The sequence below is a fragment of the Pseudonaja textilis genome, chromosome 2 (genome assembly GCF_049901715.1).
Source record: "Pseudonaja textilis isolate UNSWEBS1 chromosome 2, rPseTex1.2, whole genome shotgun sequence".
Taxonomy (NCBI): Eukaryota; Metazoa; Chordata; class Lepidosauria; order Squamata; family Elapidae; genus Pseudonaja; species Pseudonaja textilis.
The window spans coordinates 162905415-162933341 of record NC_141991.1 but is presented as its reverse complement, the minus strand read 5'-3'; the positions used below and the strand labels follow the sequence as shown (position 1 = coordinate 162933341).

Genomic DNA, 27927 nt, shown 5'->3' with positions numbered 1-27927 from the left:
AAAAATCAAAAAGAGGGTTTTTTTGAACAATGAAAATTATATTGTCCTCTCAAAAGAGAGCCAACACGTTTTACAATGCAAACTATGTCATGAACCATGAGGGAAGATTTGAAAAATCCCTTTTTAAAATGCAAAGTACATAATACATAGCCAAAGTACCTGAGGACTCTAGCTCAAAGGGGCGTTCTCCCCTTTACCCATTGGTTGGTTCTCCCCAGCAGCCAGCTATAAAAGCAGGCTGCGGGGTCCAACCAGTTGCTGATCGCTGCGAGCCAGTTCCAGGCGTGGCAAGCACGGTCAGCCCTTTATTGTTATAATAAAGTATTGTTGCACTCATGCTCTGGTTCAGCCTCTCTTTTCCCAAACTTAACACTGGCGACGAGGGTGGGATGGCTACCAGAAGCACCATGCAACCGCTGAGTCACTAGCCGCCGATCCGCAGCCAGAGAGAGCGATCGGCCGGCGATAAAAGCAACGCTGATCCGCAGCCAGAGAGAGCGGTCAGCAAGCAAAAAGAGCAAACAAAAGAGCAAATGCTGGTCCGCTGACAGAGAAAGCGCCAGCAAGCAATCGAAGTGAACACTGATCCGCAGCCAGAGAGAGCGGTCAGAGCGAAAAGTTAGAAGCGTCTGTAGCTGCTTGTTAGCCCAGCTACAGGGAAAGTGAAGCGCTGCGAGCCGCAGCCGCTCATTGTTTAGGCGCGAAATTCAAACGGCTGTCATTTGAATTTCAAACCTAAAAGGCACAGCACGGTGCCATAGTCAAGTCACTAGCGCGCCCACACAGGCGCGAATTTAAACGCCCACCAACGGCTGACGGCCAAACGTGGCTAACCCAGAGAGAGAGAGGAGGGATTGTGAAAAGCCTCTCAGAGCTGAAATCACTTGCCTGCCACAGGCACTAGAACATTTTTCTGCTGCCCCAGAGAGATTTTTTTCCACAGGTTGTTCTACCGCCCCATCACCATGAACTCCAATCCAGTCTTCCCAAGCGTTCAAACCGGATGAGGAGGAGTGGGAATCATACAAGAACCGTTTTAACTATTATATCGATGCAATTGGGCTTGCTGATGCTGGAGAACATCGGAAAAAATCGTATTTCCTGATCTACTGTGGAGCCATCGTCTTCGATACTGCCACAGCCCTCGTGGCTCCACGTGAGTTGAAAAACGTTCCTTGGTCAGAGCTACTTGAAATCCTCACTAACCACTATTCCCCCAGGCCCTCACAGATTGCCAGGAGATTCACCTTCCATATGAGGAAGCAAGCGGACAAGGAAACCATTAATCAGTATATGGCGCTCTCAGAACAGCAGCATTGCATTGTGGGTTTGGAACCTACCTGGAGGACATGCTCCTCGATCAACTAGTCTGCGGGGTCAAGGACCTACACCTTCAAAGGCGCCTCCTCGCGAAAAAAGACCTCAATCTCGCACAAGCAGTCGAGGAGGCCTTAGCAGCAGAATTGGCAGCGCACTCAGCCACCGAAATCCATGGCCCGACTGCCAAGCTGACATCAATTCCAGTCCACTCTGAGGAGGTGGTAGCAGAGGAATCCCTGAGTGATGAAAACGATGTCCACCGCCTCTCCAACGACAGACGGCCTCAGGTAGGACCCAAACAAGAAAACATCGGTCCACCCAAGCACATCACCCTGTGCCTAACCTGTGGTGGATCTCATCTGAGGGCCACCTGCAAGTTTAAAGGAGCCACCTGCAATAACTGCCATAAAAAGGGGGCACATCGCGAGAGTCTGCCAAGCCCCTCAAAGCTCAACACAAAGGCACCCCCCGTCTCTCACACTCGGGGCCACAGAGGCAAGTATTGAACTGTCGCACACATCACCGTGCCAAGCACACTTGCCACACTGTTAGTAAAATCTCTCTCTCCGTTTACTTAGAAGGTAAACCGTGCCGCATGGAGGTTGACACTGGGTCAGCGCTCTCAATTATCTCGTGGAACACCCTCAAGAGGCTCCAGCCCAGCCTATCAACTAGCCGGCTCCAGAAGTGCCAGTTTAGCCTGAAGGACTACCAGGGGAGGACCATTCCTGTAATCGGCAGAGGCAAGTTCCTTGTCAGTTTTAGAGCTTTTAAAGGTCACCTACCTCTAGTGGTAGTTAACGGCAATCTCCCTACCTTATTGGGGCTCGATTGGTTTCCCCATCTCAGCCTAGGGCTAACAGGAGTCCATGCTGTCTCAACCTCAGACACTGACTCCTTATTCGCTGATTACTCAGATGTATTCAGCGATGAGCTGGGGTGTTATAACGGTACCCCAATATCGTTCTCAGTCGACCCCCAGGCAGTCCCAATCAGGCTAAAACCGCGTAGGGTCCCATTCGCTATTCGGCCAAAACTAGATGCTGAATTGGATAAACTATTAAAACAAGGGGTCATTGAGCCAACAGATTTCGCCAAATGGGAGACGCCCATTGTCACACCCCTCAAAAAAGACGGTAGCCTGAGAATTTGCTCGGACTACAAGACCACAATCAATAAGTTTCTACAAGTTAGCGCTTACCCAGTGCCCGTCATTCAGCATTTATTACACACTTTTGAACCGGGCAACACTTACGCCAAATTGGACATGTCTCAAGCGTATCAACAGTTCCCTGTTGACAACCAAACAGCGGAACTCCAGACCATTGTCACTCACAGGGGTGCTTTCAGATGCAAGCGTCTCCAATTTGGCGTAAGTGTTGCCCCAGGTATTTTTCAATCCCTCATGGAGCGGATTTTACAGGGCCTCCCTGGAGTAGTACCCTACTTTGACGACATCTTGGTCTCGGCCAGGGACAGACCCCAACTCTTCCAGAGAGTTCGAGCAGTGTTAGAGAGGTTCAGACAGCATGGCCTCAAATTGAAAAAAGAAAAATGCGCCATTGCCACTAGACAGGTGGACTTTCTGGGTTATAAAATTGACGCCTCAGGAATTCACCCCCTGGAGTCCAAGGTTAAGGCAATTCACGAGGCACCCACTCCAACCTCCAAAACTGAACTACAGGCCTTCTTGGGGCTATTGAACTTTTACGCGTCTTTCTTGCCCCATAAAGCATCAGTAGCTGAACCCCTACACAGATTACTGGATAAAAAGTCACCTTGGCACTGGGGGCACAAAGAAGACCATGCTTTTCACGCCGTGAAATCACTACTCACGTCAGAGGCGGTACTTATTCAATTCGACCCCAACCTTCCTTTAGTGCTGGCAGCAGACGCATCCCCTTTTGGAATTGGGGCAGTATTAAGCCACAGGCTTCCCAATGGCGCCGAGGCTCCCATTGCCTTTTTCTCCAGAACGCTCTCCGCAACAGAACGTAATTACAGCCAGATCGATAAGGAAGCTCTAGCAGCTGTTGCAGCAGTGAAAAAATTTCACGAATTTTTTTTTAGCCATTTTTTCGAGCTGGTCACAGACCACAAACCCCTCCTCGGTCTACTAGCTGGGGACAAACAGACCCCTCAAGTCCTTTCCCCTAGGATGACGAGATGGACCCTCTTCCTAGCAGCCTACTCCTACAGACTCATACACCGGCCAGGTAAAACATTGTCCCACGCTGACGCTCTCAGCCACTGTCCCTTGCCGGCCCCGGCTGAAGACCCTGCTCCTGTCCATGCTATTTTCAAGGTAACACAATTGGACCTCCCCATCACTGCCCTTGACATTGCTGCTAAAACCAAGGCAGACAAAACGCTCGCCCAGGTACTCGACTGGGTGAGGAGGGGGTGGCCGGGTGGCAATGTTGAAAACAAATTCTCACCTTTCAAGACCCGCATGCAGGAACTGTCCAGTTTGCAGGGCTGTCTACTGTGGGGCACTCGAGTGGTCATCCCGACCTTACTGCGTACCCGAGTCCTGGAGGCGCTGCACGAGGGGCACCCTGGCATCGTGAGAATGAAGGCATTAGCACGCAGCTACGTATGGTGGCCAGGCCTCGATGAGGACGTTGTCAGATGGGTAAGTTCCTGCAACATTTGCCAGGAATCCCGTCCTGCTCCTCCTATTGCCACCCCTACTAAATGGGAGAGCGCCAGCGCTCCGTGGTCCAGAATTCACATCGACCTGGCCGCCCTTGCATGGGAAGATGTTCCTAGTGGTCGTGGACGCCTATTCTAAATGGATTGACGTTGCACAGCTATCAACGACCACCACACAAGCAATCACCAACGTATTAACACGCCTGTTTGTTACGCACGGGCTACCCGACTCCATTGTCTCCGACAATGGCCCGCAGTTCGCATCAACCGAGTTCAGCCGCTTCGCTGCCAACCTGGGTATCCGCCACATTTTCACAGCCCCATTTCATCCTGCCAGTAACGGATTGGCTGAAAGGGCCGTCAGGACCACTAAAGAAGCCCTGGCTAGGTTCAGTAAGGATGACTGGCACCACAAACTCTCGCGTTTCCTGATGAGCCAGCATTCAACACCATGTTCAGTCACCAACAAGTCCCCAGCTGAGCTCCTGATGGGCAGGCATCTGAGGACTGTATTGGACAGACTTCATCCACAGTACTGCCCTGACTCTCCCCTCGCTTCCACATCGGGGGTTAGACATTTTATCTTACAGGAGCCAGTATTCGCGAGGAACTTCGCTGGTGACCCCCTGTGGATCCCGGGCGAGATCATGGCCATCACCGGACCAAGGTCGTATCGGGTCAGACTGGAGGACGGCCGGGTCTGGAGAAGGCACCTGGACCAGCTGCGTAGGCGCCTCAGCACCCACTCTAGAAGGGACCCAGAATCACAAAGCGACGGAAGGTCTCAGCATCAACCCCACATCCACATCCTTCCCGGCGACCAGTACACACCAACCGTCAGTCCAGAAAACCCGAGCACGGACAGCAGCGCCCAGACGGTGGACCAGCCCGATCCAGTCTATGGGAGCACGTCCCCAGTGACCAACCCTACGAGTCCCGGGCCTGCCCGAACCGAGGGGCACGTTGGTGACACTCACCTGGCTCTGCCTTCCCAGATAGACTCTGAGCGGACAGTCAGCGTTCCAGAGCTGCGCCGTTCCGGGCGCCAACATAAACCTCCTGCCTACCTCAAAGACTATGCGTGTTCGCATCTGGGGGGAAGGGGTGTTATGTCCTGAGGACTCTAGGAGTTCTCACTCAGGTCCATTCACTTTGCGGGGGCGTTCTCCCCTTTACCCATTGGTTGGTTCTCCCCAGCAGCCAGCTATAAAAGCAGGCTGCGGGGTCCAACCAGTTGCTGATCGCTGCGAGCCAGTTCCAGGCGTGGCAAGCACGGTCAGCCCTTTATTGTTATAATAAAGTATTGTTGCACTCATGCTCTGGTTCAGCCTCTCTTTTCCCAAACTTAACACAAAGGCTGAGATAATATGAAATATTTTGTCAGCTTGCTGAAACAACAGGCTCTTCAGTGTGAATCAGGAGCAAGAAGGTTCAGCGAAGATAGAGTAGACTAAGGATAGAAAACCTTTGGCCTACAAATCAACTTCATCTGGTATTTCATCCATCCTAGGTATGGGAGGATCTCTGGGAGTTTGTGCTTAAACCACTCTTTAGTACTTTGCCGTCTTCTCTCTAGAAGGAAAGGCTTTGGAGGTCAGATTTTAAGTTTAGTCTCTGTCGCATCTTCCAGGTAGTTACTTCCAGTCAATGGCCTGCAAACCTACTCTGTCAACAATATTTCTGATCCTGAACCTCTTATTTCTTCTCTTTGAAACAAATGGTTACATATATATGTATGTATATATGAAACAAATAATGGTAGCTAACTTTAAAATTGACTTAGTGCAACCTGCAGCTTTCTAATTATTTATAAACCTTCTAGCACTTATCATATTTTAAGGACTTCTCTCCTTGGCAATTTTCAAGAAAGGATTACTCTGCTTGACTAGGCTTTTCTGAAGTACATGCCTAAAACAAAACTGGCTTCCAAAGTAATCTAATGTACAGTCTACAAATAAAATAATTCAAGCATATGACCATTAAGGTCCCTAAAGTTAAAAATAAGTTAAAGATACCCTGAATAGAGATGTATATTAATTTCTCAGCAAAATGCTCCATCTGGTGTTGGATTTTCAGGATATTGTACTTTTTCCCTCTGTAATATAGGATTTACATGACCCTTCCTTTGCTTCCATACAGAAAGAAAATCAACCCCGCCTTTAACGTTTATTCATTATCATAGTTCTCATTATCAAGAAGCTCTGCGGCCAATGGAAGAGTTCCATTTTCCACAAGAGGGAATTGGTGCTCTTGTTCAATGCCTTCTTCTTGTGGTTCGCCGGCAGCCTGTGCAGATGGCAGCAGAATCGGACAGTGGGGAAGAACAGAGACCAGTCTTGGAGTCTGGAGAGGACTCGGATGAGGGTCCTGCATCCAATGCAGGGATGGGGCCAGGACCATCTGGGTATGGGGTGCTGACTCCGGAACCTCTGCAGTCTGAGAGCAGCGAGGCCGAGGAACAAGGGGAGCCTGTTCCCAGTGCGCGTGTGCGCAGAACTGCTAGAAGGCAAGAGCAGCTGAGACAAAAGGGGTGACTCGGAAGTAAGGCTGGGAGGAGATTGCCCCTCCCATAAGTTATAAAGGACAGGCAAAGGTGATGAAAGCTTTGTTGGAAGCAAAGTTGTTCGTTCTGTTCGGATTAATCCTTGAAGCTCTGTGTAGACTTTGTACTTTGGTTGGTTTTTTATAATTCATTTGGCACTCTAGTTGTTGGCAGCAATTCAAAGGAAAGAAAGGTGGGTGCTTATCTCGAACGGACTGTTTGGGACTCATTACTGGCTTGGAATGAAAATAATTCCCAGAGTGAAAATAAAACAAGAGTTGTTTTAATTAAGCATGTCCTTAATTACGGTCTCGGGAAGCCTTGGTCAGAATACTTCTGGACATAGTAAAAGCTAGACTGAAGAACATGTAATCTAGGAAAACCATAACCATTTAGCTGCAGCTATTATTGTTCCTGCAGTGTAGAATCTAAAGTGCTGCACATCCTCAAGAGGAAGGGTGAGGCAGAAGAAGCCATTTAAAAAAACAATTTCCCCCCAGCCTCAGCAATAGATCAAAGTTTGTAGGTCTATGAGCAATAGCTTCTTTCTTCAATGCCATGGATGGGGGTAAAAACAGCTGTCTTTGGTACTGAAGGCCAAATCTGATTCTAGGCTCGTGCCTCGGCATCCATATTTTTATAGTAGAAAGTCCACACCGTTGGTATGACAAAATCCATGTTGTGCAGCTTTCATGCCCTTGGTGCTTCAGGCATTGCCAACTCTCAACACAACAAAAAATGGTTCTTCTCAGCTCCCTTTTTCTCATGATGTCCCTTCCCTCCCACCCCACAAAAAAGAAAAAGGCCCAGCCAGGTGCTTTCCTGACATTCTTGAAAACCGGGTTCAAAAAAACCCCATCCACCCAAAGCACCTTTCTCGCCACATCTCCAGGATGAAGCAGCAAATGTATATGCATGTGTGTCCGTGTGTGTATGTGGTGGAAGTGTGGGGTGGGGGAATTGAAGTTGTTGGAGGTTGCTTTGCGGGGAACACAGGTGCAAGGAAAGGCAGTAGAGAGCGCAAAGGGTTCCCTAGATCCGAGGTCTCCAAACTTGGCAACTTTAAGACTTGCGGACTTTAACTCCCAGAATTCTCCAGCCAGCATAGGGAGTTGAAGTCCACAAGTCTTAAAGCTGCCAAGTTTGGGGACCACTGCCCTAGATTTTTCTCCTCTCCAACAAGTACGGAAGGTTGATGGAGAAAAGAAAAAGCAGACAATAATTCTGGGGAACTCCACCCTCATATCTTCTGTGAGATCACTCTTTCTGCCAGGGTCTAACCCCCCACCCAAAAAAAAAGTCAGTTGTCCAGGAGGTTTTGATCTCTCTGGTAACCCAAGCAGAAATTGCCATGGACAGGGATAGTCTCGCAGCTGGCTAAATGGGGCTTCATTTTGCTGATGTCCCTGAAGATCCTCCTTGAAAACCAGAATAAGTACATAGGAAGTTTTGTTGAATTTTCCACCAGGTAAAAGAAAATTGCTTGCTAGATCACTTTGATTCAGCTTTGATCCTGGCACTGAAACGGAAACTTGGTTATAACAAATGATTAGCAAATTGCCTCATATTGGGACAAAAAAAGAGGGAAGATGGGAGCGATCGCGGCATGCTTGCAACAGAAACAGTGGAAGCTTGATAATCCACTGATTTTTTTTTTAACATGAGTGTTTGTAAATAAAACTCCATCTCTAGCTAAAGCAACATCAAGCAGGTGCAATAAACATTACCTAACAGTCCAACTGACAGGATGTTAGTCATTATTACAGAACAGGCAATAAGTCGGTGAACAAAAAGTGGGAGTTTTTATGAACACTCTGTGCAAGACAGGTCATGTAATCTTGTGTGATGCTGAAGCGCTAGTGGTGAGCAATCAACTGAAAACAGACTTAAAAAGGAAGTTCCGTGCAACATTCAGCACAACACGTCATTATGAGTGTTAGTGCAGTAAATGGGAAGGAATACATGGTTTTGAAACATAATGGCGGTGAGGTAGATAGGAAGGTCAAGGTTTCAAGAATGAAATTCTGTTTTCATGCACCAACTCAAATTTGGAAACAGAAACATTAGCACCAAGAAAAAGACATGAGGCTGGGCACAGAAATTATCAGTGTAGCTTGTAAAGCATCTTCATATTTACAGATCTTACTGTTCTGTATTAACATTCTTGTAAACTCGCATTCTGATTGGTCCACCTGGACCGCAACCCGATTGGTTCACTGAACGCCTGTGATTGGAGCACTAAGAATCTACCGCGATTGGCCGAGCCGATCGCGGGAGATTCAAAGCGCTGCCATTGGCCGCCGAGCCGCCGGCCGGCTGTATAAAGCCAAGCGGCTCGCACACTTTAGCTGTCCTTGTTCTGAGGTCACAATAAAGAGCTGACTGTTCACTTTCGCGTCTCGCCTCTTATGTGACCCGATCCACCGATCTAACACTGGCGACGAAGGTGGGATCGTGAGGCGAGGACCCACTAGCACGTGGCAAACGGCGCTCAACGACCTGCAAGATGGCCAGCACCCTACCACCCGCTCCGTTCGACCCAGCCACCGAGGACTGGGAGTCGTACATCGATTGCTTCCAGATGTTCCTGGAATGCAGCAACCTCAAGGACGCCAACGGCCAGAGGAAACGGGCAGTGTTTCTGACACACTGTGGCCCCACGGTATTCAAGATGGCCAAGGCGTTGGCCAAGCCCGCCGACGTAAAGGAGATGGACTTGGCTGACCTCGAGCCCATCTTGCGCCGCCATTATGCCCCTGTCGTGCCCATCCTCATCCGTAGGCACAACTTCTACCGCCGAGATCAGCGCGAAGGCGAAACCATAGGCGACTTCGTGGCTCAACTGCGGAACCTGGGAGGCCCCTGCGGATTCCCCGACCTGGACCAGGCACTTCGGGACCAAGTCGTCCTCAGACTCAGAGACCCCGTGCTGCAGAGCCGGTTAATGGCCAAAGGCGACATCTCCCTCGCCGACGCCCTCGCCGAGGCTACTGCCGCCGAGGCCACCTGCCAGTCAGCAGCCCGGATGCGTCAAGCAAACACGACTGAACGGCCACCGACCAACGAAGCGACCCCAGCCTCAGCGAAGCCCGGAGAAGCCAGCCGCCGAGAAACAACCACACATCATGGCGACCTCGAACCCCAATCCGACACCGAGGACGAAGACGAGGAGATCCATCGGCTGCAGACCGAGTGCAACCGCTGGGACCGCCACGGACGTAAGTCGGGCTTCCATTGTGCCGGCTGCGGCGGCAACCACCCCCGCTCCGAATGCCGTTTTCTCAATGCCATTTGCCGGCATTGCGAGAGCGGGGCACATCGCCAAGGTGTGCCGGAACAAAAAGAGCTACAGCCAAACAACGAGGAAACAGCCCACGACGCGAGACAGCACTCCCCCAGGCACGAGACCGCCCGACCGAGAGCCGGTGGAGCGCGACAGCCGCAGCAGACGACTCAGCGAAGCACAGCACCGCGAGGAAACCCACCAGATGGTCGTCATCGGCCATTCATCAACCATGGACGCCCGAAAGGTACACGTGGCACTGTGCATCGAGGACTAGCCCTGCGAGATGGAAGTGGACTCGGGTCCTACCTCTCAATGGTCTCTTGGCGCACAATCAAGTGCCTAGTACCGACCATCCGCCGCAACGAACTAGGCGACCAGAAGCTAATCCTGAAAGACTACCAGGAAACCGCATCCCTGTGGCGGCATCGGGCATTTTAAAGTCACATTCAAGAACCACACCGACATCTTGCCACTCACAATCGTGGACCGGGACCGCCCTAGCTTGCTCAGCCTGCAATGGTTCTCCCCACTGGGAATCGAGGTGACGGGCATCCATCACATGGATGAGGCTGACTGGGAAGCGACCCTCGTAAAAGAGTTCCAGGAGGTCTTCGAAGACTCGCTAGGCAAGTACTGAGGGCCCCCTATCTCTTTCAACCTTAACCCTAACATCGCCCCAATCCACCTCAAACCTCGGCGAGTGCCGTTTGCGCTCAAGGAATCGAGGTGACGGGCAACCATCACACGGACGAGGCTGACTGAGCGACCCTCGTAAAAGTTCCAGGAGGTCTTCGAAGACTCGCTAAAGTACTGAGGCCCCTATCTCTTTCAACCTTAACCTAACATCGCCCAATCCGCCTCAAACCTCGGCGAGTGCCGTTTGCGCTCAAGCCGAAAATCGACGAGCAGCTAGACAAGCTCATCGCGCAAGGGGTACTAGAACCCATCGACCATGCCCGCTGGGAAACGCCCATAGTCACCCCCATCAAACCCAATGGCTCCATAAGAATTTGCGGTGACTACAAGGCCACCCTCAATCACGCGCTGCAGCAAAGCGCCTACCCGTCCCAGTAGTACAGCACCTTCTGCACTCACTGGGGAAGGCTGGGTCTTCGCAAAACTCGACTTGGCACAAGCGTATCAGCAATTGCCGGTCGATGCAGAGACAGCCAAGCGCAAAGCGATTGTTACACACCGGGGCTTTTCGATGCAACCGACTCAATTCAGAGTCAGCGTCGCCCCAGGAGTCTTCCAAAGTCTCATGGAAAGGCTCCTCCGGGGATAAAAGGGTGGTCCCCTACTTTGATGATGTGCTGGTCGCAGCCGCCAACAGAGAACAATTGGAAACCCGTTTAAGGGCGGTGCTTAGCAAATTCAAAGGCGCCGACCTTAAGGTCAAAAGAAACAAATGCCAACTCCACACCGAGAGGGTCGAATTCCTGGGGTACCTCATGGACTGCACGGAATACACCCAACCGGGAAGAAACTCAGAGCCATCAAGGAAGCCCCCACACCAACAAACAGGCATTCTTGGGACTGCTTAATTTTTACAATGTTTTCCTACCCCAGAAGGTGACCGTGGCGGAACCCCTACACCGGCTACTCGATAAAGCAGCCACCTGGACCTGGGGAAAGTGGGAAGAGACTGCGTTCCAACAAACAAAAAACCTGCTGACATCAGATGCAGTCCTGATCCAGTATAGCGAGACCCTACCACTCACGGTAACTTGCGACGCATCACCTTTCGGCATCGGAGCGGTCCTCAGCCACACCCTACCCGACGGAAAGGAAGCACCCATCACCTTCTTCTCCAGAACGCTGGCCAAGCCGGAAAGAAATTACAGCCAACTGGACAAAGAAGCCCTCGCCATCGTCGCCGGAGTGAAAAGGTTCCACGAGTACCTTTACGGTAGGACCTTTTCGATCATTACGGACCACAAACCCCTGCTCGGGATACTCGCAGGGAACAAGGCCACCCGAACATCCTGTCGCCCGGATGACGCGGTGGTCGAGTTCCTGCCGTGCACTCGTCACGAACTGTCACACTGGCCCGGCAAGAACATTCCGCATGCTGACGCACTAAGCCGGTCACCACTACCAGACCTAGACGACGACCCAGCACCCACAACGACGATCCTGCAAATCGAGACCCTACCAGCCCACTCTTAACCGCACCAGACATTGCCCATGAAACAAATAAAGACAAACGGCTGGCGCGGGTATTGAGCTGGGTAGAGCAGGGGTGGCTGGAAAACGACGGCGGCGAACAGTTCAAAGCCTTCCAAAACCGCCAAACTGAGCTGTTCACACAAAGGGGGTGCATACTCTGGGGAGACTGGGTAGTCATACCGGAAGCACTACAAAACAGAGTGCTGGCAATGCTGCACGAGGGACACCCGGGGGTTGTCAAGATGAAAGCCCTGGCCAGAAGCTACGCTTGGTGGCCAGGGATGGACAAACAAATCGAGACATGGGTCGCCGGCTGCAGCAGGTGCCAAGAGTCGAGAGCCCCCCCTGCCGCCCCGGTCCTGGAATGGGAAACCCCCAGAGGACCATGGTCGCAACTACACATAGACTTCGCCGGGCCAACCAAGGTGCATACATTCCTCATCACCGTAGATGCTTACTCCAACTGGCTGGAGGTAAGCACCATGAGGGCAACAACAACAGAAGCGGTCATCGACAAACTCAACAGACTCTTTGCAACGCATGGGCTACCGGATGTCATAGTGTCGGACAACGGGCCACAGTTCACGGCGCTGGCATTTGAAAAATACCTGGCCGAACGGGGCATCAGACACGCCTTAACCTCGACGGCTCACCTGGCGGAGAACGGTAGGGCGGAACGGATGGTCCAATACACAAAAAAACCATCCAAAAAATCGAAACCGGCGACATCCAAGAAAAAATAAACAAGCTAGTCTTCATACAACACATCACGCCGAGCACAACCACGAACAAGTGCCCAGCGGAGTTACTGATGGGAAGGAAACTGAGGTCCCCACTGGACCAACTACACCCCACCTACAACCCAGAGAAACCCCCAGACTCCTCCAGCCGGTACTGGGCGTTCAACATCGGGGACACGGTCTACGCAAAGAACTTCACGGGAGACCCCCTCTGGGTACCTGCACAAATAACACAGGTAACCGGGCCCCGATCATACAGACTCCAAACAACGGACGAAAGGAGCTGGAAGCGGCACATCGACCAGCTACGGTCCAGACTAGCCGCCAACACCCCCGACGCCTCGACAACAAGAAACACGGAAAGCAGAGAGGGAGGGGAAGCCTCAGCAACCAAGCCGGTGAACGACGGAAGGCCGGAATCATCAACGGCACAAGCCGAACAACCCCCACCAGAAGACGGAAACATGCAAATAAGCCAACCATACTCACCAGCAGATCTCGAACTGTCGCAGACGGGATCTTCACCTGGGAGGGACAGCCAAGCCAGCTCAACCAGCCCGGGAAGACCGAGCGGGAGCAACGGGAACCGCAACTCGACCGACTCAGGCAGTCCGGGCGGGAGTCGCGGCAACGGGCCCGGCTCACCCTTCCAGGCGGTTCCATCAACGGAGTTGAGAGCGACGCGGAGCCCGTCTGAACCGGCCGACGATCACACACAGACTGAACCGCGCAGGTCAACTAGACAGAGTTGGAGCCCCACCTACCTGTGCGACTACCTCACGACGCTGCGTCGGACGAAACCATGAGGGGAGGGGTGTTCTGTATTAACATTCTTGTAAACTCGCATTCTGATTGGTCCACCCGGACCGCAACCCGATTGGTTCACTGAACGCCTGTGATTGGAGCACTAAGAATCTACCGCGATTGGCCGAGCCGATCGCGGGAGATTCAAAGCGTTGCCATTGGCTGCCGAGCCGCCGGCCGGCTGTATAAAGCCAAGTGGCTCGCACACTTTAGCTGTCCTTGTTCTGAAGTCACAATAAAGAGCTGACTGTTCACTTTCGCGTCTCGCCTCTTATGTGACCCGATCCACCGATCTAACACTTACAGATAATCAGAGTTGGAAGGGACCTTGTAGGTCATCTAGTCCAACCCCCCGCCCAAGCAGGAGACCTTAAACTTAACGACCAATTGAAACCAATGTTCTATAAACCTTCCGTTGGCTTAATAAATCTTCCCTATACTCTTGAAACCAACAATTGCAGCAAAATGATTGAAAATAATCTCACTGCAAAGGCTTCTACCGGGGATCTAATTTCTGAATCTCTGAATTCTGTGAACAGATTTGAAGTGTTATTTCAGGAATAACTCTCTCAAGTGAAAATGATCAATTCCTATAGAGTGATGGCTTTTTAAAAAAGCGTATTATGTATGGTTCACCTTGAAGATTGCATTTGTACCTAATGCTCCCGCTGATGAGTTAAATAACATTCTAACTACAAAACACTCTTTATAACGTAACATTCTTTTATAACTGCCCAGACTGTAATAACCTTTTTGATCAATTAATAATTACTTCTGTAAAAATTAATGTTCTGAAGAAAATATTGATTCCTGACCTGGGCAGGGGTTGAATTGGAAGAACTCCAAGGTCTATGATTTTATGGTTCTATGATTTAATACCCATAATGGATCCTTCTGACAGAAACAGAAAGCACATCATCTTATCTTTCTGATTCTCAGGAAGATACTTTTACTAATTTATAAGCAGGTTGAAAATGGTAATTATTGTGCTCCTTATTCCAGATAATAAAAAACCCCTGCTCTCACATACTAACATAAATAGCTAGCTCTCTCAGTTCTTAATAAAAGCATCGAGACAGGAAGATGGGGTTCTACAGTCTTTGTTTTTCTCTAAGTCTAAGCCATCTACTTCATTGATAGCTGCTCCTGCTGACCTTGTTCATGTGGTCTGGCTGGAAAAAGGATTCGGCGGTTTTTCAGAAATTCAATAATACCATCCATATTCCTAAAAATGAAGATCTTCCTGAATGTTTTTGAATTTTCTGCATTCAGGTATTTATTGATCAAAATATGAGACCTCTCCTAAAAATGTTGCATGAACTCTCACACTGCAAAAATGGTATGCTTAATTCAGACAACTAATAAACCATCTAGTATATTATGGAAGTATAATTGGCATTGAACTCAGCATCTGCTCATCTGTGGAAAAAAATATTACCTCATTGTTGCTTGGGATGGCAGAGATTTTTTTGGGGGGGGGAACCTCAATGTCTTCAGAAAAGAAGACAAGAAAAAACAATTTGGCTATATGCTGGATCAAGCTATTTTCTTAAAAGCACCATAGAACATGGTACATCCATGAAGATTTGGAACCTGTGATTCTTGAACTTCAGACAATTCACATGCTTTCTTGAAAAGCAAGTCTCAGTTGGTCAGTTTTGCAAACTTCATGGGAGGAGCAACAATTCCTGCAACATTTAATTCAAGTGCCTCTCAGAGCTTTACCTCACAATCTGAAGAAAGCAGAGGAGACTCTTGTAGGCATTATTCTAAACAATCAGGCAAGGGATTTGAGCCTTGAGTATCAGAAGATAAATCAATTATTTTTCAAAAGCTTACATTATAGCTTAAATCTTATATTTTTTAATAAGAGCTCTCTTGTTTGGATCAATATTCTTTGCATACTTTTGCATTTTAGATAGTTATTTTTATTCTTGGCTCATAGCATATTATGGTCAGTTCCTGGAATCTAAGACTCAACCTTCATTTCAGAGTATTGCCATTTTTTCCCCACAGAGTAATTTTATATTTTAGTCAATTAGTTTGAAGTATTTAGATTTGTTTCATATTCTGCAAGTAATGTTTTTAGTATGAACCATTTTATTTCTATTAGACATCTAATTTGAGTCTTGTAACATTTCCATATACATTATGTAAAATTGCTGGACAATGACTATAAAAACGTGGAAAAAAGACAGAAAATTGTTCTGAATATTCTGTAGAACATGGAGGTATAATATGACGCACTTACATCTACTTTATCTAAGATAGGCCTAGGATTGTGATCAATCAGGTTATTACCAAATTTCCTAAAGGACTAAAGCACTTCAAGTGATGACACTGACCCTCAACCAACAGATGGAGCCCCCTCTCCCCCAACCAACATTCCCAATGACTCTTGCCTCACCAATGATCACAAGACCTCCATCTGACATGACCACACCTGACCCATCACAAGATCCTCAGCTGACATGACCTCCCCATTACAACAGCTCTTATAAGCAGAACTGACACTGACATCCCCTAAACTCCGCTGAAGAAACTACCTAGCCTGGTAACAAAACTTTTGGAAACCAACCCACAAACTTGGAGAACGAACCTCCACTCTCATCCTCCACTTGACCCACCGATAGTTGCCACCAACGCAATGACTATGCTAAAGAAACCTGTGAGGATAAATAAATAAACAGCTGGACAACTGTACAGGTAGCCCTTGTTTAGCAATTGCCTTATTTAGTGACCATTTGAAGTTATAGTGAAGAAAGAGTAACTTTTTGGTCCTCACATTTATGACTTCCACAAGACTGTTAAATAAAGAAGAGGTGAAGTAAGTTTATAAGCAGAGTCACCATTTCCCTTAGCCTCCACTTTGCTTAACAACCAAGTTGCCAGTCCCAATTGTGGTTGCTGAACAAGGACTACCTGTAAAGGTCTCCAGTCCACACACTTCTTAAACAAGTGAAGAACTGAGAAGAGAACTTGAAGTTGTGCATATCCCCGTTTGGTTTTCTGCTTTCTCCCTGGGTGAATTAAAAGCATTAAATTAAATAAACATGATTTGCCTGCATCATACATACTGTTTGAGTTTATTTCATAATTACCTGTACTGGAAAATTAAAGTTTGGATGGATAGTCCTCGCTTGAGCAAGACTCAGAATCCGCTGGGAAGCTTTGCAACAAAGGGCTGAGGAGCTGATAGGCCACACAGGGGAAATCCGTGGCCTGTAAATGAACAGAAGAAGGGCAACTGCAATTTGTTTCTTACTAGCCATGTTCGCAATGCTAAAGAGGTCTCAGATTTGATTTATATGCTTCTACCATCCATTGTTTCTATAGGTGGGGGCAAATATGACTTTCAAGGCCTGGGGTGGTGCTTAGATCTGGCCCGTGGGGCTGCCTCGAAACAGCAAAGGATCTGCCTGCAGTGCCTCTGCCAGCAAAAACAGAGCTCGGGAGGGCTATGGGCAGCCCTCCAGAGCTCCATTTTCGCTGGCAGAGGGTTGCAGGAGGCTGTCACAGGTGAAAATGGAGTTTGGGAGCCCGTTTTCGCTGGCAGAGCGCTCGGGCCTCCAGAGGCACCCCCGACATGAGTGATGTCGAGCTGGCCACATACCCCCAGCCCTCCTGAGGTCAAACACAACCCTGATGCATCCCTCAATGAAATCAAGTTTCACACCCCTGCATTAAAACATGGGTTTCCAACCTTTTGGCTTGCCTGACCTGCACTGAGTGACCAGAAATTGTTTTGGGCCTCATATAAAATATATAATATAGTTAATATATATAAAAATATTGCTAAAAATCCCATCATGTTCAATGATCATGTAGGGCCCATTACTAGTTATCAAAGAATCTGCATACTAAATGAAGACAGTACAGAGAATAGCAGCAATAAATATGTGCACAATTAACAGTTTTAAAGAATGCAATGCTCACAAAATCACATCAAACAGATATCAGATGCAGACCATCCAAGATGTAGCTTGTTGCTTAGCCAAAGCCTTGGTATCATCCAGCCAGTCAAGACAGATTGTCAGTGTACAAGTAGCCCTCGACTTACATCCATTCATTTAGTGACCAGTCGAAGTTCTCAATTCATTTCATTTTATTTCAAATATATTTCTTAAATACTAACATTTCTTTTAAACGTGGCCTTTTCCAAAGTACTCTTTTCTCATTTTACCTCTCAGCTTTTACATAAGAAAAGGAACTAACAAATTAATCCTATTCATTAATATTACTTTCATTCTAGCATCTTCTCAGTTCATTTCAATTTATTTCAAATGTATTTCTTAAGCATTAACGTTTCTTTTAAAAGCAGCCTTTTCCAAAGTACTCTTTTCTCATTTAAATCAAAAATATTTCCCGTATCTTCATACTTATTCCCCTTTAATTATTTTGTCTGTCAAATTAGCAATTCCATTGCATATTCTTTCCATAAAATCTAAATTAATACAAGCTTTTACACATAAAACAAAACATGAATTTCCCCTCCCCTTTTACTAGTTTGGGGGTGTCACCTCAATGGTTTAAATATACCTTAATTCCCTCATCTATAATTCCCATTTAAACATCTATTTTTACTTAGTTATTATAATAATCATTCCCTATAAAAAATAAACTACTTTACATTGTAATTTTCAGTCATGTTCCACAATTTTCTCCCTTTACTTCCATAAAATTATTTTTATAATATCAAAAAAAAAAAAGGAAATTAATCAATTTAACTAATCTTGGTCACTGATATGAATCTCATTTTTAAACCTCCTTATGATTCATTTCAATATATATAATAAACATTAACCTTTCTTGTAACAATAAAAATAAAAACATACATTCATCTTCTAAAAAGATATCAGTGTCCCTCCCTCCTCTCAATAGTCTATATTCTATAATTTATAATTGCAAAGTACATTATTATTACTCCTCATATCAATGAGGAATCCCCTTTCTTAATTCATTAACCATTATCCCTATGTAATCTAGGTAAAAAAAAGTCTTCCTTTATTTTGCAATTCCCATATTTCTTTCTTTCCTGTTCGTGTTCCTCATTACCTCTCTTCCCTTTTATTTTTCCAGATCTTTTCTCCCTCTGATTTATATCCCTGTCTCTCGATACATTTTCCTTCCCCCTTTTACTTCTCTGCTGTTTCTATCTTTCTGATTTTTACAAGTATTCCCCATTTTAGTTACTTTCTTGAATCTCCCATTTTTAACCCTTCTTTTTCCTCTTCTTTGTAGTGTTCTTTGTGTTGATTGTCTATTTAAGATGGCTTCTTCTTGAACTAACTCCTTCTTCTCTGAGGTTTCTTCTTCGTATTCTTCAATCGCCATTTCCATAGCTTTTAACTCAAAGGCAAGTGATTCACCTCTTGCATGTAGTAGTTCTTTCAAATTTTTAAGTTCCATTTTTAAATCCCACAGAGATATCATCGTTGCACACTCTTATATCTTATAGTCATTAAAATGCACAAATCAGCTTCTCTTTTTTCTTTTTTCTTCTTCAAACTTTCTAGATTCACAACTATTCCAAAAACTGGGTTTATAGCAAAGTCACCAATCAGTCCAACATTCCGTATTTTTTCTTTTATTCTAATTCAATTTTCACTTTCTAGGGTACTTGTTATATTGTTTCAATATTACCTTTTCATTGTATCAAATCAGGTTCATAGAGAAATAGGAACTTTCCCTTGGCATGCTCTGATACACAATGTCCTCACCTTTCTCCCTCCCGCCCCCATTTTATTGTTTAGGGCTTTCCAAGCCTCAGTATTCCAGACCAATCAAATCTCCAATTTAAATATTTCCCCCTTCTTTATAGTACTCTTAAATCCAGCTTTAAATTATGCCTGTTTGTTGCCAATGTATTATAATTCAAATTGTTTAGATATCTTGTTCCAGCCTCTTCCTTTCCCGGTTCGAAGCCCTACTCAGCTGTCAAAAATATTTTCACTTTTGTTCCTTTCCCTTTATAATTCCACCACTTTCTTATTCTTTCATAATAAATTTTATTATATCCATTCCGGGGTACCTTTTAATTAGATTGTTGCACCAAATTGTCCCGGTTCTTATGTTGTCCACCTCTTTCTTCTCTCCTGCACAAATCTTAGTCCAGCTAAGTCCTCCTCTTCAGGGTGGCCACTTTAGACCACCGCTCGGTCATCTTCAGGGGGAAAAATTGCCAAGCCCAGGGAGGAGACATGCGGCTCTCCTCAACCTGGCTGGTGGTTTCCTCTTACTCCACTGCCCCTCTGAGGCAGCTTCAGCCCCTAATCACAATGATTGGGGCTCTCCAACGAGAGAGCACGGACCTAAGCCGTGGACAATCACGGTCCCTGGTCCGTCAATGAGGAGGGCTTAACCTGGAAGCCGACCTCAACCTATTCCTAAGAGGTCTGTAAGAGGCGTGCATAAGCGCACCAACGTGCCTACTGTCCCTGTCTTAATGTTCCCTTTTATTCATATCTATTTCATGTATTAATAATCATGTTTATACTTATATACAGTATATTGTCAAATGCATGCTTGACAAAATAAATAAATAAAATAACCTATAAACTTTATTAACTGTATTAAAGAAATCAATTGGGCAGAAATTTCCTGGATTGTATTTTTTAAAATATTTTTTTAAAGATTGGAACTGTTACTGATCAAGACCTGACCTCAGAAATATGGAGAGCTGAACTGATGCTATATTAGAATACCAGCCTATTTCTCAAAGGGTTTCTTGCCTGAATTCTACACTTAAAAACCCACTGGCCTGTGGCAATTAGAAAAACTCACTAGTGTTAGGGCCTCACCTTAGTTTCAGATAAGTTGCAGAAATTGGCCTAGGTTCTGCTAGCTTCAGCAAACGCTTTGATGGCAGTGCAGAATACACTGTTGAAGAACGTTTCCAAATCTCTGACATTTGTCCACAGCTGTACCAGAAGAGGGATTTACTACGGAAAAACCACAAGGATAATTTCGATAGTAGAAACAGGATAAGTCTATAGTAGAAAGGCCACTTTGTGTTCTTCTTTTCTCTACTGCTATATTCTTCCAGGTGCTTCAACTGCAACTTCAATTACTCAAGGTCATGTGTACAGCTTCATCTTTTAGAACAGGGTCTCCAACCTTGGCAACTTTAAGACTTATGGACTTCAATTCTCAGAATTGAAGCTGAGGAATTATGGAAATTGAAGTCCATAAGTTTCATTTTCTGTCCTTGGATTCAATTGTTGAATATAAAGACAGATAGATTACAAATTCTTTCATACAAAGTTTCTTTTAGTGGATTATATTAGGTATCCTCAAGGTAACTCACATTTATTTCGAGTTGCATCTAATGTCCAATTCTTTGCATAGTTGAAATCATAGTGTAAAATGATAGTAATCTTTCTCCTATTTCATCCCATAGTAGTAGAGCCAAAGGAGAGACGCCAGCATGAAGCTGGGATCCGAGCAAGAGTGAAGAAACCTCCCCCAACCCACCAAGGGCCAATTCAGTGATCAGTCAGGATTACAGATGTGGCCACATGACATGAACTACATTTCCCAAGATACCTTAACTACATTTAGCATGATGTATTCCCTTAAGGGGACAGCTCCCAATTCCCATTAACTATAACTGGCTGGACAGCATACTTCAAGTTGCCAAGGTTGGAGACCCCTGTTCTAATCTAGAAAGCTGTGATTTCATTAGCTGAAAACAGCAATTACAGTAGTCTAGCTTCCTATATCCCACTTGGATGATGGATTAGAAAGAATCAAAGATAATTTCTTTTCTTAAATTAAAATAACATTTTTTAAATTAAATGATTTGCAGCAACCTGTTTATTCTGAGCTTTAATTACAGGTGTTACAGGGAGATGACCAGGCTGAGCCTGAAGGAGGATCGTCATCAGTCAGGAGTGCCTTAATGTCCACCAGAGATCAAAGTCTAGCCCACTTTGAATTTCTTTGACTCGTATCTACCACCAATTTGATTTGGCTGTTAGTAGTTCAGATTAATGTCAAGCAGCAGGGAAATCAAGAAGATATAGGCAGTTCAAATGGCTATAAAGATGTATTGCAAACTTAAGCTCCCTAGTAGAATCTGAACTACTAATGGTTCAAGCAAATTGGCGGTAGATAAGAATCACTAGAATTCAAGGTTGGGTGGACTTTGATCTCTTGTGGGCACAAAGATACTCATGACCTCATGACTGATGTCATGTTTTTTCACAAGCTGTGCTTAAATCATTTTAAGAACTGTTCCATTGTTGCTATATGTACTAGTACTTGAAAGCATTCAATATCAGACTTGGGATTCAAATTAAAACATCCAACCATTCCAGAATATACAGATACTTAGATGTAGACATGAAAGCAAACCTCTTTGGTTTATCAACTGCTTCCTTTGGCTTTGCTAGAGTCAGGATTCTTGAGCTGGGCTGTCTCAGCATATTCCTTGAAGTGAGAGGCCATATTGGATCTTGATTTCCCCAGATTAACCTGCTGTTATGAATAAAAAATGCACAATGCCAATCAAAATGAGTATACAACCACATACCCTGATAATATATAAGTAATATTATATTATATTATATTTACTAGCTCTATACCCATGCTTCGCTATGAAACTATGTGATTGGGCTTAGTTTTTGGGAAGGAAAATAAGGGGGGCAGGAATTCTGCCTCTGTCTACCAGCATCCATTGGTATTCATCTGGCTAGTGTCATGTCAGTATGTGAGAGAGTTGAGGGCTGTTTGAAAACTGAAACAGTATTTGCTGTGTGAGCAAGGAGACAGCAAGAAGCCTGGGCATGGCTTAGCTCAACTGTTCTGTACTAAAGCTGGTTGCTGCTGTGAAACTGAAACTGAAACTCTTTTCCTCTGCTTGTGTTTTGCATTTGGAACAGATTTCTTTTCGGGTGGAAAGGGGGAGTAGAATTCCTTAGCATCAGAGCGTGTTAATAATAATATACAAAATATTAATGCTCTGAATAGTCATTTGGAAAAATCCTTTCGTAGTGAGTACCTTGAAGCCAAGAAAAACATGCGTGCCAAGTTTCAAGTTTATAGGCTTTACGGTTCTGGAGATTTTGTGATGATGCATGAGTGGTATTTCAATTTTATATATAAAAAATATTATATGAGAGCCAGTTTGGTGTAGTGGTTAAGGCATTAGGCTAGAAACCAAGACAGTGTTAGTTCTAATCCTGCCTTAGGCACAAAGCCAGGTGGGTGTCCTTGGGCCAGTAACTTTCTTTCAGCCTTAGGAATGAGGCAATGGCAAGACACTTTTTAAAAATGTTGCCAAGAACAGGCATTCTCCAAGAACTTATTTAATTAACAATTAAGTTGTGAAGGCACCAGACTAGAAACTGGAAGACTGTGAATTCTAGTTCCACCTTAGGTCTGAAAATCAGCTGAGTGACTTTGGGCCACTCACTCCCTCATTCCAAATCATCTCATAGGAATGTTGCCATGGAGAAAATAGGAGTCTTGGTTAAGTTTGCCGCCTTGAGTAGTTTATAAAAATAATAAAGGCAAGATATAAATCAATCAATCAATCAATCAATATGACATGATTGAATCAACCTGACATGATTGAATCAATCTGACATGATTGAAGAAAAAAATATTTGTTATACAGCATAAGATCTATGCTTGACCACACAATATTAAAAATATTGATCTTTAGATTGTGTTTATGCTATCTAAACACAAGTAGTAATTGTAACTGTTACTTTTCAAACTATCTGGCAATTGAAACTATTTGAGCAGAGAATATGCCAACCTGTACAATTATGAGAATTGTTTGTTTTGACTTATAAATTCCTTAACAGAACTCACAATTCATGTAAACTCACACATTATCTCATGTAACTACTGCCTCAAGTATTAGCAAATTGAAAACAGACAAAAATATCATTTTAAGGCAGAAACAGAAATCTGGCCTCAAGACAAAATTCCCCATAAAACAAGCCTGGCTGGGGAATTCTGGAAGTTAAAATCCAGACATCTTAAAGTTGCCAAGGTTGAAAAAAGACTGCAATAAATGCTACCAAAGCAACAGAGACCCATAAATCGCGAGTTGTTAAATTCTGCCCGGACTTCACAAGAGCAGACCTGCAATTGTCGTTGCCATCATACACAATGAAAGGGACTAAGTACAGGAAGAACAACTGTTGCCAGTAGCACTGCATGATTCATCTCCATATACTAATAAACTAAACAGTTCTTGGTACAATATATTTACACAGGAATAATCCACCTGAACTGATCTTGAAGATGTACTAAAAAGAATGGAGTTCCACTAAGTTAAATTTTAATATACCAAAACCATTGTTTTATTTTATTTTTTTATACTAAAAGAAGCCATTGCAAGGTAGTAGGGGTCTTGAAACAGGCATTTCAGCAGAAAGATTGATGTGTCTGCACTAAGGCGGTAGCTTGCCAGGAGAAGTAGCTACTAATCTGTTCTCTATTGGTACTCAGTATTATTAGTGCAAATAGCCTTTTGTAGCAAAAAAAGTTAATTTACCAGGGAGGAAGTTAAGTCAACTGAATAAAGTATCTGAACTGTTCTTTATAGTACTGTACCTGCTAAAGAAGTGTGAGGCAAGTTGGCAACTACATTAACCCAAGTTCTCTGGTGTATTCTTTTGATGCCTACCAAGTTCTCTACTACTTTATGTGTCTGTGTATGTATATTTAGATTCTTTTAATTAAAACAAAACAAGAGTGCAAGGATTCTGCAAAATCAAACCCCAATCTCTAGTACCATCTGAACTCCATATTCAAACTTGGCAACTTTAAGATGTGGGAACTTCAACTCCCAGGATTCCGAGTTAGCATATTGGCTGGCTAGCTAGGGAATTCTGGGAGTTGAAGTCCATACATCTTACACTTGTCAAGTTTGAAAAACACTGATATAAAATCTAAAGTCATTTTTAGAAAACCGTAACAGTGAATGAGAGAGCCCAATGCTTCCTTTGCAAGTCTGCTTTGAAAAAAGACAGAAGTAAATTGGATGGTAAGGAGTAAGTTGGGGAGTTAAGAAGCATGACAAACAAACTTATTGGTTTGACTGCAAATAAATGGGGCTTTGGTCAAGGCTTCATCTACCCCATGAATAGGCAAGACCAGGGGTCTCCAAACTTGGCAACTTTAAGACTTGTGGACTTCAACTCCGGCTGGAGAATTCTGGGAGTTGAAGTCCACAAGTCTGAACGTTGCCAAGTTTGGAGACCTCTGGGCAAGACCCTATGACAACCAATTCATCAATGTAATTTACAAGATAAGTTGTATCAAATGTTCTGAACACCACATCTAAAACACATTTTAAAGACCACAGGTGGTCCATGATTTAGGATCAAAATTGGGACCAGAATTTCCATTGCTAAGCAAGGCAGTTGTTAAATGCCTCATGACCAATTTTGCAGCCTTTTTTTTTGCCATGATTGTTAAGTTAATTGCTGCAGGGGTTAAGCAAACCATGCAGTCATTAAGCGAATCCACCTTTCCCCAAAGGCATTTCTGACAATTTTCCTGTCAGAAGTCATCTGGGAAGGTTGCAAATGGTGATTACATGACCCCAGGATGCTGCAACTGTCACAAACAGATGCTGTTGGCATAGCAGCCAATTTTTGATCATGTGATCATGGGAATGCTACAGTAGTCATAAATGTGAGGACCAGCCATGTCACTTTTTTTGAAATTTTGAATAGTTGCTAAACAAATGGTTGTAACTTGAGGACTATCTGTATCTATACCTTGATATCCAACTCACCGATGAAAATTCCATACGTCTTTGGTGGGCTTTGGTTTTGCAAGCTCTTGTAACCTGGGAAATGCAATTTTTAAAACATTACATGGTGGTGGGGTAGAAAGTCAATCCTCTAAATTTTTACAGCCTGACAAACCTTCCCAATTTCATTGAGCAACTTCCAAGTATGCATTGTATCTAATTATATCAAGTACAAAGGCCAGAGCTGCATTCCTCTAGATCTTTAACTTCCATTACTGCTGATCTGCTCTGGCAGCACTGAGAGAGAATTGACAAGGAGATTATATATTATTATTGCAAGTTCATTTTGATATAAAAACCCAGATAATATATTCAGCTATTTAATCTATTTAATCTCCAATAGTACCATGTATAAAACTTGCTTCTAAGCAAAAGCTTCATTGGAAGGCATTGATGCATTGGGGTAGTAAGCCTTCAGTTCAGGCTGAGACTTGTTCAAGGAGAAACATTCTTTGCCAGCCAAACACCACCCTCAAGTTCATAATGTTTTCTTAACAGAGAGGAGCTTGAGAATAGCTACCGTGGAAGGAGGCAGAATCTTTCTCCCAGCCAGTGATAGACACTGTGAAAGAGATAGAAAGATCTTCTTCCTTCAGCCATTAGCAACACAGGCAATAAATTAGGGCAAGTGATGGCTAGTTGCCAAGGATGTCTTCCTGTTGACATAACAGCACAGAGGTATGCAGTTGTGTCAGAAAAATTTACCTCAGGCCTAGCCAAGATTGTAGTTCCATATGGTATATCAAATAGACTGTACAGTGTAGGATCACCCCAGTGCATAAAGGAATGGGATTAGACCTCTTTTGGATACCCACTTTGCTAGAGTCAACAGCAAAGTATAGTGACCCTCAGCCTACTTTGCCCAGGATGAGTGTTTATTACACTCAAACAAAAAAGCTAGGTGGTGTTGCGGTCTTACAGATTTTAATATGGAGCAGTTTCAGATCAGCTACTGGTGGGTCCCTGTTGTCCTTTCTTCTCCTACCCAGCATCACTTCCCAGTGGGAAAAATAACAATCAGTTCTTGTACAAAATGTGTGGTAGGACAGAATCTCCAAACATGTAACCATTTTCTTTGCTATCAATTGTCCCACGAAGAGAAAAACAAGTCAGGAACACAAAATGTAACCATTGTTCACCACCAGAGGTGGCATTCAGCAGATTCTGACCAGTTCTGGAGAACTGGTAGCGGAAATTTTGAATAGTTCAGAGAAGCGGCAAATACCACCTCTGATTGGCCCCGCCCCCATCTATTCTCTGCCTCCCGAGTCCCAGCTGATTGGCTGGATCTTCTTTTGTTGCCTGCATAGGCAAACGGAGCTGGAAAGCAGGTTAGTGGGGTGGGGAGGGAATGGGATTTTTCAGTAACTTCCCCCTGGAGTTGGGTGAGAATGGAGATTTTACAGTATCTTTCCCCTGCCTTTCCCGCCAAGCCATGCCCACAGAACCATAGTAAAAAGAAATGAATCCCACTACTGTTGACCACTCAAGCGCAATTCCACCCACTAAACTGGCTAGAACAAAATACTAAACTAGCTTGGTCATTGTCTGAACCTGATAATTTTTTTTCTAGTTTTCTTATGTGCAGCAATTTAACTATAAAATAATCACCTATGCAATTAAAATTAAATCTAAATTTGTCAAACATCTACTGTCAACATTCTGACACTGTGAATTCTTTCTTATACAAATTACATGGCTGTTATATCCCAAATAAAGACTAATATTAAAATTGATAGTATTTCTTTGTCCTGACTCTTCTGTGCAATATCTCTGCCCCACATGCATAAACTAGCTAAAAGAGAGATAAATATGGATAAGTTGATAATGGAGAGAGTTAACAGTTCTCTCCAGTTCTGCTTCTGCTCCAATAGCTGATATGTATAATTAAGTCTGACTGACATCTATGAACATTGTGCTGAGGAAGAAAAGATTGTGAAGTCATCATCAACCTTTTTAACCCATATAAATGTCATCACTTTATATATTAGGGGTAGAGCATATGTTTACTAGTGTTATTATGTTATTACTTTCCTCATTTTTAATTTATTTTCATAGAATCAAGATAGTCTGCAGGCCACCTACTGCAAAAAGATTGCAAGTAATTATGAAATCACGCATACTGGAAGACTCACTGGTTACTCAAAAAGACAAGGTAAATAAGTGCATTCAGTTTTTTTTCTCACAATTGATCACTGATAACTTTTCTCCTTTCTAGAATGCCTTCACGTCCTCAAACTCAGTTCTGTAATCATTTTGATTCAAATATTGAGGAATTCAGAAGAGGAGAGGCACATCCTGTTTTGTAAATTGAAGCCTGAATGTATGACTTTAGATATTGCTGTAATTCCTGAATATATTTAAGTAACTACTCAGATATGGGAGCTTGATGATTTTATCTTACCGTTCATTTGAATAAAACCCATGGGAAGTAGCTGAAACAGAAACAGAAAAGAACAAATGGATCTAAAAATAATGTCCGTATTCTATAGTTAATTATATGTTGTACTAATTCAGTAATGTTTGGGAGTGGGGTTAAATCAGCAAGATGACACATGGAGTCCCATAATTCAATCGCCACCCATTTTCTACTTCTGTGGGATGTTGCCAAAATGGCAACCAGCAACTGCAGTCC

General features: G+C 44.6%; 1 protein-coding gene across 2 annotated transcripts in view; it reads right to left on the bottom strand.

The window, feature by feature from the left end:
- Positions 1–27927, bottom strand: part of SPMAP2L (sperm microtubule associated protein 2 like) — a 39655-nt gene that overhangs the window by 5377 nt on the left and 6351 nt on the right. The window contains exons 2-6 of one of the 2 annotated variants that reach the window (XM_087926288.1): positions 27697–27727; positions 25275–25328; positions 21872–21994; positions 20317–20457; positions 16618–16738 (exon numbers count right to left, since the gene is read on the bottom strand). In XM_087926288.1, coding sequence (XP_087782414.1) covers positions 16618–16738; positions 20317–20457; positions 21872–21994; positions 25275–25328; positions 27697–27727 — 470 coding nt within the window. The remainder of the gene's footprint in view (positions 1–16617; positions 16739–20316; positions 20458–21871; positions 21995–25274; positions 25329–27696; positions 27728–27927) is intronic. The other variant, XM_087926289.1, reaches the window with a different exon arrangement.